The sequence below is a fragment of the Dermacentor albipictus genome, chromosome 2 (genome assembly GCF_038994185.2).
Source record: "Dermacentor albipictus isolate Rhodes 1998 colony chromosome 2, USDA_Dalb.pri_finalv2, whole genome shotgun sequence".
Lineage (NCBI taxonomy): Eukaryota > Metazoa > Arthropoda > Arachnida > Ixodida > Ixodidae > Dermacentor > Dermacentor albipictus.
In genome coordinates, this window is record NC_091822.1 from 43,597,916 (window position 1) to 43,611,124 (window position 13,209).

Below are 13,209 nucleotides of genomic sequence, written 5' to 3' on the forward strand. Positions count from 1 at the left end.
CTGCACGAGTCGTGCCATGCTGCTCGGCTATGTGCAGCAGTGAAAAACATTAGTGCATTCACTTCTCTGTATCTCTACTGCGCACCATGCAGGCAGCCGCAGTTGGGCTGGCCTCAGAGACCACCCCGGCTCAATCTTGGGGGTCATGCCCAGGCCGTGCATTCACTTCTCCCCCTCTCTGCAGCATGCACCATGCAGGCTAGCGGCTGGGTATGGACTCCGAGATTGCACTGGCATCGGTGCAATCTCGGAGGCTACGAGCCGACCGAATCAAGCTGGCATGGCGAAATTCGTTTACCTCTTCGATCACACAGAGGAGCACTGTGTTGTGTGCCACGTGCTGCTTGACCCTGACAAGCGAAGTGAAAGGAACATCACAATAGGAAAGAAGGCAGCTATCCAAGGGCTCTCGTGTCAGGTGCTTACACGTTGCATGACACGCCGACAATTTTTTTTTGTTTTATTTAAATTTCATTGTATGTGTGGCCGTGTAGTTAGCGGCTCCGCGTACCGCAAGGCTGTCTTCTTACGTGTTTACAATTGTGCACCCCATTGGGCATATACTCCAGTAACTGGCAACAATGGATATAATGAAGGAACGGATTTAACGAAGTAATTTCAGCTCCCACCTCAACTTCGTTGTAATGAGGTTCGAGTGTATTCATGCAACTCGATGGCATAATTGATGAGACCCAATGTCATAAAGAAAAAGCTAGATATGTTATTAGAGATGCCGCAGTAAAGGGCCCCCAGTTTAACTAGGTTAACTTTGAACAGCTAGCTTCTTTAACATCCCCCTGCTTCTAATTACAAAGGTGTTTGTGCATTCTGTCCCCATTGGAAGATGGTGGGCTTGTGCAAATATCAATCTTATGGTTTGAAGCAAAGTCAAGGCAAATAGTAATAAGAGTAAAATAATTTCAAAGCAAATCATTTGAAAAGCAGGATTTGCATAAAAGGTTGACACAGGTGTCGCATGTCGCCAAATCTAAAAAAAGATAAATAGTTTTTTTTACTTGCGAAGAATAAAACAGTTTCACCATTGGAATACTGCAGTTTCAAAGTACTGTTGTTCAGTTATATTCATGAAATAATACAAGTTGAATAATTTTTTGCAACCTAATAGCACAAAAATTTCATTTACAGGCTTTTGTTCAGTGTTGTTTTTCAGTCTACTTGATGCACCGTGATCGTCGAGGCCGCAGCAACATTTTGCATTAGCCCATTGCAATGTAGCTGATGGCACATCTTTAAAAAGCGTGACCTTGACCCTTTGACGGTAGATGCCGTATATTTACGGGCCGTCTGTACATTTAAAAAGCGCGCCAATTTCATAACTTTTTCTTTTCTGTCATGTGCTGCCACTATGTGGGGATACAGGGAATTTTTTTCGCACGACTCCCTCTCTCGGTTTTCGTTGCATGGTTTGTCTTAGCGCTAGTTTGCTCCCGCGTGTCTATATACTACCGCTCACACATTGGTGCACGCGCGTGCTGGCGGCCGTTAGGAGATTTTGTTTCGCTGGTGGTTTCAGCTTTTAGCGCTTGTGAAACTGATGGCTATCTCGTTCCTAATCGCACAAAGGGCGACCACTTGTTTGTCGCTCGTTTAGTGCTCACAGGGGTGCGCATAGGAAGGATGCCGTTGTGCATGCGTTTCCGTTTCTTTTCTTTTTTTTAAGACTGGTGAAAACTAATTGCCTTAGCTGGTTGGCAATAAGATGAAGATTAGCGGAAGTTTGTCACACGTGTTGCTTTTTTTGATGGGCACACAACCAAACAGTTTTCTTGAGTGCGCGCACCTATGCAGTTCGATTACGCTATGGATGTGCATATTAGTGTAAGAGCAGGAACATGTAAGGCTTGCGAAATATTCTTGTCTGTGCATTTTCAAAGCCTTGAACTATGTGCATAGATATGCATAAAATTTTTAATTCTGATAAGTTTATTTCCTTTTTTATTGTTGTTATTTATGAATAAAGAGTGCATATATACCAACACAAAAGATTTTTTTCTCACTTTATGGTCACCCTAGAAAAATTACGATAATTTTTTTTCGAAATAAGTCCCTAAGAAGAATTGGAATCTGCAATAAAAAAAATCGACCCTGGGCGGTCGCATATGGCGAAAAAAATCGACCCCCAAAGGGTTAAATGCCGACGCCAACAGTTTACGCTGCGTTACACTATTTCCTCTGGCCTTTCTGGCTACACACAAGATTAACCTATTCCGTTCACTAAGCATGCAGACGAACTAGGTAGCTAGGCATGCTCACTGCCTCTCGGTCTACCCCGTGCACATGATCTCAGGCCTGGTCACAGATGAGTTCCAAACTTATCACAACAGTTTGCTACCCACTGCCGCACTTGTCTCAGCTTTTATGCTTTACCAGAACTGCTTTGCCTAGTGTCAGCGACCAAGGTTACAGTTTTGTTCATGGTTATGTTGCGCTCAGTTTTACACAGACGATATTAAGGAAGGACAGGACGTGGACGGACGTAGCGCAAGTCCGTCCACGTCCTGTCCTTCCTTAATATCGTCTGTGTAAAACTGAGCGCAACATAACCATGAACGTTCACCAACTAGCCCCCTTCATTGCTTTACTAAATTACAGTTTTGTGCCGGGGCAACAGATATTAACTCTCCGCAGCTGTACAGGCCGTACGGCTCTCGCGAGGCTGAGAAACCTTTTCACACAAGAAAGTGAGCGTATGGGCGACAATCTGAATGGTGCGAGCTTTCTTCACTGCTGACATTTTTAACGACATTGTGTGCATGTATGATGCCCAGAGAAATTAAGCCAGACAACTTTTGGCGTCTGGAACTTTGGTCGCCGTTAGGTACTGGTTCAAGAAAGAAGGCGGCGGTGCCACGAAATCGCTATTAGAATTGAGCAGGTGCACAAGTCAGTCAGCAACTGTAAACGAATTCTCGTCTTTGGTTTGTCTTGGCTATGAGCCACTTTATGGCATTGAAACTTGCTGACCAAAACAGAAACTGCCAATTTTATGGATTTTTAAATTTATGTTTGTTTCGAATGCATTGAAAACATTAAATTCCAAAATTTGAGCCAAATCAAATATAGAACAGCTTAATATTCCATCAAGCATTTGAAAATATAGAATATTTGCACATTGCAGCTGGGAATAAAAGCCAAGGCCTTCTACTTTACAATGGAACAGCATAGCTGCAGAGTGCTGCAGCAGTAATGGCCAAACCATGGCAGCTTGGACACTTGGCCATGCACCTATATCAAGAGCACGCACCTCCTTCAATGAGCGACTGGAACTCCTTGTCCACCGTGTTCACATGAGGACTCTGCAAGACAAGTTCACAACCTCTTTTGCCATTGACATCACAAGGCAGCAGGCAGGTGCCAAAGCAGCAATGCTGCATAACGCAGGCGAATGACAAACCCTGTGGAAAATCAGCGCCAATCTGGCATTGCCACGACACTTGGCCCAACTCCTTAGGCACTACAAAGCTTCATGCTTATCCTGACAGCATTCCCAAAGTTTGGTGGCAAGGTGGCTACCTGTGCCCTCTTTATCTGTCTGATTACAAAAAGGTATCACAGAGCTAGAATGGGCACAGTTGTAACAACGAAAAAAAAATAAAGAAGTGAAGTGAGAGGGTACTAGATTCGTTGCGAGAAGGTACCATGCATTCAAATAGAAGATACAGTAAAACCTCGTTAAACCGTACCCGCTTAAACAGTAGTTTCGTTTTAAAAGTAGCAAAGTGAAATCCCCGACTCAGCGGCTATTGAACATAATGTGTTTTGTATCCGCATAAACCATGCAAGGTTATTGCATACGCATCGGTTAAAACGTAGCATTTCCCTTTTTCGTCGTGCAAACACGGCGGTGCGTCGTCTCCATTGGGTAGCCCGGCAGAACAACAAGCCTCAGAGTTCGGAACAACGGCCTCCAAGCCCCCTGTGCATTTGTGCGTGAAGCCACATCAACATCAACACCATTTCAGCGCCGTGCCAGAGAGCATTGTGGCATCGTGAAACCAAGGACTCACATCATGCCAAAGCTTGGATAAAAAAGACGGCGGGTGCTCAGCATAGAAGAGAAATTAGACATTGTTCGTGCCATGTTCGTGTTATTGAACGCAACACTAAGAAGTCGGCGCTGGCACACGACAGGGATCTGCTGCTGACTACGGTGTGTGGCATTTGGAATGCGAAGAAGTTGCTCGGCAGCACTGCTGCAACCGCGAAGAGATGTCGGCTACAAGGTTAGACTTTTTACCATCGATGCCTGTGTCGTTGCCGAAGTGTTGACTAGCGACAGTGATGAGGACGACACAGAAAGTGACAGCACGGCTGATTCAGGCCCGACAGTGGCAGAAGCTGCGCGTTACGTCAGCCTCACGAATGCAATCGTCGCGGTGAGAACAGCACCCCACAATGAAAAGGTGCCCCGCAACTTCTGCAATGCTGCTGCACCCGCGCACGGAGAATATGCAACACTAACGAGGAATCTGCAATGCGAGTGCTTGCCAAGAAGAGGGGGCTGATTGAAAAGCTGGCTCGCAGCTTCAGTAAGTAAGTCGCTGCTAGGCTGCCGCGGCATCAAACGAAAATGACACTTTTGTCGCGTGAAGTAAATAAATACAGCATGTTTTTTCCCCTTTCATCACACTCTCTCTTCCGTTTTTGACAGGTAAGTGGGCGATCTCATCCTATTTTGGTTAAGCAGTACTACCGTTTCGTACATACTTTTTCCAAGCTCCGGCCAGCTACGGTTTAACGAGGCTTCACTGTAATATGTTACCGTAACAACTTGCCTGACCATCCATCCTTTTGCATGTTGTCGTCATTAAATTGTGACTATGCCGTTGCCATTGCGTTGTCGTCACACAGATGCTATTCTGCATCCGTTGTCATACCGTCATCACCACGCTGTCTTGGACGTGCGATTGTCGCCATTCTCACTTCTACATCTGGTTGTTATCATACATATGTCACCACACCATCGCTGTCATCTAACTGTCCTCATGTCATTGTCATCACATTGTTTTCATTTTACCATTGTCATAATTTAAGAATCGACATGTCATTGTCATCACGCCATCGTCGGTATAGGACTTTGTCGTTATATCGATAAAATTCCTTCTTCCTCATTCCACCGTCACTGCGGCAGCGTCATACAGTCGTCATCATGCCTCCATGCTCACGGGTGACCTGGGCAAGTGAGTGGCATAACAGGGGCATTAGCAAAGTGGGATGATATCCAGGTATCCTGTATATAGCTGAAGCAGCGGAATTCTCAGAATTGCCACTACACGTGTTAAATAAATGGGACTTCAGCATTACAGTCTATCGCTACATTGCTTGACTGCTATTTGCATTACCATCGACAGTCATTGTGAGATAGGTTGTTCCATAATTTTGTCATTTCTTTTCGTCCATGTTCATATGCCATATGTGTAAATGCATCTGCAGCCGGGGGTCAGGGTGCTGTCCCATGATATTTTCGAGTCTGCAATATAAATCCTAAGCTAGCGTTTTGATGAGTCGCTGGAAACTATGAAAAAAGACTTGCACGCTTACAAATGGCATTCGGAACGGGGAGTCACCGTATCGTATTTTGCAAAGATGGTGGCCGTGAACATGCAACAGTCATCCCATGCACTCACTTTCACTGAGGAGGCAGTTTGTCGGCTTTCTGTGGCTACCCACTGTGATTAGAACTAACCGCTGTGACAAGATCTGTTTCGGTAATGACATAGCTCCGGTTAGGCCCAGTGAACTGGACAGCGTGGCCAATGGTGTGGCCGTGATGAAAGTTCGCCGCCAGCCGATGTGATAATCGACTGCAAACTGCCACAGAAAGCTTGTTGCTATTATGTTCCTACAGATGTCTCATCAGTGATCGGTCGTTAAATCACGCATATAGGTTAGGTTGACAGCCGCTGAAGCAGCGTTCGGGTCTGCGGATGACCAGCCGGCAACTACCGTGGGCAGACATGCCAAGTTGGTCTGTGTGCTCGAATCTGTGTGCAAGTACACTGAACTTACGTATAAATGCGATCAGTGTGTCTTCCAGTGGCTAATCAGGCTGATCTTCACAAGTGCCTCTGTGCTTGCCATAGGCGCTGCTTTTGTTATTCCCTCTGTTCGAGTAGCGTTAATTGTTTTAATCGGTATCATTGACCTGGTCGAACCTTGCACCCATAGAGATTGCACGCCGTGGAAAGTTGTGCCTGTCAAGGCATCAACCACAGCCGAGTCATTCATCAAAGGTACCGATATTTCGAAAATCGAATTATTCGGACATCACCACTATTTGATTCTAAATTTAATGTTCGAGTATTCACACACCTCAAGAATAAGGGCCGGATTCTGAAATCCTCCTAACCTTAGACCGTTTCCTTACCTTCCGCAAGGAGCCATCCATGCTACCTAAACGTTAGGCGCCCTCGGAAGGCCACCGCAAATTCTAAAAGCTTCCTTTCGCCTTCCCTGCGGAAGGAGCGCCTCGCCAAAGGAAGTGTAACGTTAGAGGCTTCTGGTTTCGAGATTACCCACAAAAAATGTGAAATATTTGTAATGAGTTGCCGAGACAAAGTGCCGGGACTGTTAAAATTGCATTTCTACTTTTATACTGGGGCATAAATTACATTTCTTTGGTTAATAACGTAAAAATGGTTCGAAAATGATGCGCGTGGCAAGAAAGCAATCTCAGTCTAGCAACTATGGCAGCATCTGAGTTCGTTTGGTCAGGCGTCGCTTTTTTTCTTTCTTTGCGTGCGTTTTCTTTCGTGTGTGTGTGTATGTGTATTTGCCATGCCGGGCAAAGCATATTTTACGGAGGAAGAAAAAGACTTGTTCACGGAACTTCTACAAAGGTACAGCAATGTGATTGAAAGCAAGAAAACTTCGTCGTAGTATTCCAGTGGATTCTGCCTGTCAGTCAGGCGCCGGGCTCGAGTCAAAGGTGGAGGCTTGTACACAGTCCCGTAAAGAAGTTCATTTGCTCGTCGAAGAAACCGTGCATAGCTTTCGAAGCTATCGTCTTCGGATAAACATTGCAAGGCCGTCATTCTCGCCGCTCGCTTTCCACAAGATCACAGTGAAAAAAAAGATATGGCACAAAACGCGGTCCGCGTAACCAAACTGGGCGTCAGTACACGGCGGCTGGCTACCGCGGCCTTGGCTGCGCACGGCACCTACCCTAGCCGAGCGTACCGCGTGCAAAGTCATGCGGAGAAGCATACGTTCAGGTAGAGGAGCACGGTTAGAACGCATGAAGGTAGCATGCCGGCTCCCTAAGCGCGGGGAAGCACCAAGGAGGCCCTAACTTAGTGCCCCTTAGTAAGGTACGTTCCAGAATTGACGCCAGGTCGCCTCACAGCGTGTGAGGCACCCTTAGTTAGGAAAGGAGCGTTTCAGAATCCGGGCCTAAATGCTTCCCTTTCAACAAGAAACAAACAAAAAAAAGAAGTTGAGGTTTTGGAGTTTCACTATTCCACATTAAAAGCATGGGACAACATCAAAGCCAAATACACACAGAAATACATAATTGCACTTGAACAACCTCAGAAGCAGGGAGCTGCCAATAAAACATTACAAATAATAATAATAATACATAATAATAATAATAATAATAATAATAATAATAATAATAATAATAATAATAATAAGGAAAGAAATAAAAGGCTAGACCTCTCTGTATGTAAATAATTTGGCCCTACATGTATGTCACTCTCTCTTAGGAATGCTACTGAAGCCAACCAAACTCAGTCCTGCCAACCTTCCTGCCTTTCATTTATCATTTGCTCTCTCTAGAGAGAAAGCAGCTTTGCTGCACTGATGGATTACTGCTTGAAGACAACACATTAGGCCACCAAGTTGTGCAGCCATACATACACTTTTGCAAAGTGTGCTCACCAGCTTGACTGCACCTGAGATGAGCTCCAGGGGCAGTGGGCAGCATGACTCCATGTCCACCTGCACCACGAATTGCTCCTCCGCTCGCACCACCTCCACGGGCTCAAACTGGCACCACATGGAAACAAAGGACAAGGAAATGATTCTATATTTTCAGCCTTCTTAATGCCTAATGAAATGCCTCATGCATTGCATTAGGCATTGAGAATACTGCAAATATGCGTTGCACTAGACACTGCATTATGTAACGCATAATGGCTCACTCGCATGGTTTGCCCGCTTGCATTGTACTTAATGCACACTGAAAGTATGCAAGTCACGAGTGCGAGTCTGAACCTTTGGAGACACATAACTTACCTAATTACCTAATTACCCCAAGCTGATATAATGGTGTCCTCCTGACACTTCGTGTACAGAAGACATGCTCAGCCCATCTAAAAGAGGTTTAAATGCTTATACTGAAGACAATGTGAGCTCGTCAACTGCTCTGTGCTTTTCCGTGATGCTACCTGATGGTGCAAGGAAAATTTCTTGCCATCAGTGCGCAATGGCCTGATGCACTCCTTTCTATTGTAGTGCGTGCTAAACTTGACCTTGAAAACTGCCCTAAGGTTCTGTCCTGCAACAGCGCTGCCGTTGAACCAAAGCTTTCTTCTACATTTATGTGAGATGTAATAGGTACTTACACATTTCTTTATTGCAAAATGCAAGTTAGAAAAGTTACATATGTACAATAAAGCAAGTCTTCTATTTTTGCAAGCCTTTGCAATATTTGAACTGCCCTTAAAGGATTATGGCAAAGAGGAGCCTGCCCAAGGTGTCAGTAGTGCAAACCTGCAAATGAGAGTTTAAGCAATACTACTCTGCAAACAGACCTTCCTATTTGTGCAGGTTGTGCACGTGGGATGTGTTTTTATTATTTCAATTTTATGTGCAGCAAATCTTCGATTTTCTGATACTGTTTTCATGTGTTCAAACATTTCAAACCTATATAACTGAATGTTCAAATATGTGACTGCTAATTGGATGGTAATTTTATATGAATGTGTCATAGCATGGATTTACTTTGGCTGTTGGCTGCATATTTTGTTTCTCTGACATGTGGTAGTATTTACTTACATTATGCCTTAAGTATGCTCAAGCTACAGTTTTGTAGCTTTTAGTCTGCAGTGTTCCATGCTTTCCCCATATGGTAAAAATAAAGACAATTTTCAACTGCCTTAGGCACACCTTGAGGTTGAGCAGCCTAGCAGAGAAGCTCAGTGGCTCGATGCACTCCAGGTCGAGGAAGATCTCGCGGCAGCAGCTGCAGCACAGCACACGACTGTCCACCTCCACCTCGGTCTTGTACTCAACCTGCGCTGACAAGGCAGCCGTTTGTGACACTTGCCTGCCTGCTTAAGACAGTGCGTGCAGATTTGGCCCTTCCAGCTTCCTGCTGGCAGCCCTTCTCTTCGAGGTTTCTTTGTGCGAAAGCAGTATGTCCCTCTGTGCCCAAATGTTATCCCATGAGCCAGGATAATGAGCGTGCTAGCTCAGGACCCTCAAACAACGGTCCACACTGTACAAGCAATTAAAAATTATCAACACTGCTCAAAGCATCAGCAAGCACTGTAGAGGGCACAATTACTTTGTGCCCATACAGTGATAAGTTCATGCATTTTGTTGTGAAGACATCTAACTGGTCCGAACATATTGAAGCAACCTGTTCTAATCTAAAGCGTTCTCTGCGCTCAGCCCCTGTAAAAACTAAATTGCTCACTTATAAAACCCTAGTGCTGCCCATCTTGGATTATGGGTGTGCCATTTTGAATCCATATCTAAAATCCGACATAAAAAAACTCGAATCCGTCCAAAAAACAAAGCAATTCAATTTATATACCGACATTACGACAAGGACTTCTCCCCCTCTTCTAACTTTCCCTCCTTGAACTTCTCTTCGCTAGTAGAGCGGCGTCATATAGAAAGCCTTAAACTGTTTTACACCACTGTTAACTCTGAATGTTGCTCATCTTTGGAATACATTGAGTTTGCTAAAGCGTCTAACACATCGAATTTTCACCCTCTAAATATAACACCCCTGTGTGCCCGGACTGATAAATTCAAATAGTTTTTTTTTCCCAGTTCCATTGAAATGTGGAACCAGCTTCCCCCTAACAAACGAAAATTTACACTTGATAATTTTGTTAAGGATATTCCTAGGGCATACCCATGATTCCTAGGACCATGTATTATATACTATGTTTATATACATATACGCATGTATTGAGACCACTTTTTTAAACATATTTCTTGCACCAGTGATTTGCTGTTTGCCTTGTACCTTTGATTTGTGTTCCCCTTTTGCTGTGTGTGCGGCACCTTTGGTTTTGTACCCCACTCCTGCGATAACCCTCTTGGGGTTGCAGTATGCATAAAAAAATAAAATAAAATAACAAACTGAACCAGAACATTAATGTATATGAAAATATAGATTTATCAGATTATCTTGTAAATCACTTGAAATCCACATACTTGAGTTCAATAAAATGCAAAGTCCTATCAAGTGTAGATTTTAAAAACTGTACACCCTTTTGGGAGAAAAACTTGTGAGTCAAGAGTATAATCGCCATCAAATTTACTTGCAACTCTGTGCACCCGGTGCTTTCCTGCCAGGGACACCGTGCATGTCTCAGCATGTCATTGCCTTCCTGACAGGAAATTCCCCGGTCCAGATCACTAAATAGAGGGAATGCACAAGACTGATTACAATTACTGCTGCTGGGCAAATTTAAATCCTAAAAGCTGCAAACCTTTTCTCTAGAGTGAACTCCACCAAATGTTTCGCTCCTCTGAAGGGATTATTCGCATATCTTAAGATTCACTAATGGCAGTGTTAAACTTTACTGCTCTTGCAGCAACATTCTTATCCAAAGACCTCAAATGATTTTAAACCAGGCAGTAAGTTTTTTTGAAGGAGCTCACCTTATGAAAAGCTTTTAACTCTTCCAGGTTCACTGACGTACCAGTACATTTCCACATTTCTGTCCCGCAATATTCCGCTTGACATTCCTTTTGTCAGATAAAAATGTGAGGACCATACCAAAAAAGCATTTGCTATTATTTGTGCTGTTTTTCATTGTTTTGTTTTTTTTTCTTTTCTGCACAACCAGAAATAGGTCATGTTCATTTTATAATATCTGCGAAAAACCGTCTGCTGGGGGTTCCGTCACCTCCAAAAAACCAAACACTGAAAGGGTTAACAACGTAACTTGTTGTGAGGCTACTGTGACCATCTCACCTTGACAAAAACCCTCCGTGTGCCAACTTCCGAGTTCCTCAGCAGGACAGTCTGCTTTTTCTGTTGGGGCAAAAAGAGCACGAGTGCATTAGGACACAGAGCAAACACCTAGAGCACAGGCTCACGTACCACTATGTTGCAGTACAGTGGCTATCACATTCCCAAACAGAAATGCATTGACTATGACAGCATGAAACCAACTGTCATATGCTGTCTATTTGCTCTTGCATGATCACGCTGCCATTCTAGTATGAGTGATGCATGCTTTTGATCTTTGTGTTTGCCATGAAGCATGTGACACATTGTGGTGTTGCTAAGACAACCAGTGATCTCCCCGCCAGCGTGTACTGTAAAGAGCCAGCATGACTGCAGTGCAGTGACTCACTAGCATTCATCATCAACCTATTTTACGTCCACTGCAACACAAAAGGGCTTTCTCTGTAATTGCCAATTGACCCTGTCCTGCGTTACCTTGTCTCATCATGCCCTCCGAATCCTTTGTCCTCCTCGATCACACTACCCGTCCCTCTACCGCAATAATAGACCACTGGTTTTCTCTTCTCGTGCTACAATGGCATCAAAACCTGCAATGATGTATGGCATCAAAACAGTTGTAATGCTTATGCAAAAGTTTTGCGACTTTCTTATGATGCTGCATTCATTTGGTGATGCTGTTAAGATGTCAGCATTCCTCTTCATTAATTCAGTTCCCGTGGCCAAGCACCTGCTTCCCGATGACCTCCCAATAACTCAGCAACTCAGAAGAGTGATGCAAGATGTTTCCAAGAGCTCTTCTGTTATGTGGACTGTGGTTGCGGTATACGTAATCGAGTGCTAGCCGTCAATAAATGCAATGAAAGATGGCAGGTGACTCGGTGATGGCTCCTGGACAAACCATTTTATAAGTCGCTGTTGCAGTATCTGCATGAAACTAGCCTCCATGCTAACAATAATTTCATTCCCACATTATGACGCATGGCAAAACACAGGCAAATAAAGAAATGGAATGTGAACATGCACTCGCAAAGGAAGTTTTTGCATACGTGACCTCATTTAATGCAAGACGCCAGCTTTTCGCAATGAGGCCAGGCTGCCATACAAGGCCTGACAAATGGGTAATGCCGCACAGAACCTAGTACTTTTTCTAAAGAAAAATCAAGAGATACAAGAAAAAAAAATTAAATTATGGGGTTTTACGTACCAAAAGCACATTATGATTATGAGGCACGCTGTAGTAGAGGACTCCGGAAATTTCGACCCCCTGGGGTTCTTTAACGTGCACCTAAATCTAAGTACACGGGTGTTTTTGCCTTTCGCCCCCATCGAAATGCGGCCGCCGTGGCCGGGATTCAATCCCGCGACCTCATGCTCAGCAGAATAACACCATAGCCACTGAGCAACCACGGTGGGTAAGAGATTTAAGAGGTTCATCATTTAGTGAGGTGAGATGCATAATAAGGCAGATACTGACGCCTAGAAAAACACAATAGATACAAACTTCTTTCATTAAATTATGTTGCTAGTGTAGTTACTACACAGCAGGGATTAATTTACAGTAAAGGTTTGTTAATTGACACCTCATTAATTCAAAACTATGAATAACTCAAACTGGCACAGCCTGGCCAAGCTTCATAGTACTCCTTGTACTAAAAAAATTCACCGACGATTGCGATACTCCTAAATGCGAAATTTGAGCACAGCTCTATACGTGTTTTCATTCTGCAATACATTGACTGGCGCAGACAATCGGTCCCATGTGGCACATTGCAAATGGAGCGAAGTGTGGTGCAACTGCCTGGATAATGGGAAGATAGGGAGAGGCAGCGTGTGGGTGACGCGTGGGCGCGATTCACAGCAGCCGCCGCAGATAGACCTCCGCTCATGCAGCGCTTTGTTTCCATATAGGGTATTGGTGGCGCCATCAGTGAACAGACGACAAATGCTACTCTGGTGCCATCTTGTAGCCATCGTCGCCGCAAAGCCTGTATCGCGCAGTACTACACTTTTCTTCTCATGCCTTTGCCATA

The 13,209-nt window shown here is 44.3% G+C and overlaps 1 protein-coding gene across 2 annotated transcripts in view; it reads right to left on the reverse strand.

Annotated features, from left to right (window-relative positions):
* gry (trafficking protein particle complex subunit 11 gry) overlaps window positions 1-13,209 on the reverse strand; it is a 158,247-nt gene that overhangs the window by 22,801 nt on the left and 122,237 nt on the right. For both annotated transcript variants that reach the window (XR_010567779.2, XM_065445339.2), the window contains exons 23-26: window positions 11,183-11,242; window positions 9,133-9,258; window positions 7,903-8,010; window positions 3,266-3,317 (exon numbers count right to left, since the gene is read on the reverse strand). Coding sequence is in view for 1 of the 2 variants with exons in the window: in XM_065445339.2 (XP_065301411.2) it covers window positions 3,266-3,317; window positions 7,903-8,010; window positions 9,133-9,258; window positions 11,183-11,242 (346 nt within the window). In the remaining variant the exon portion in view is untranslated. The remainder of the gene's footprint in view (window positions 1-3,265; window positions 3,318-7,902; window positions 8,011-9,132; window positions 9,259-11,182; window positions 11,243-13,209) is intronic.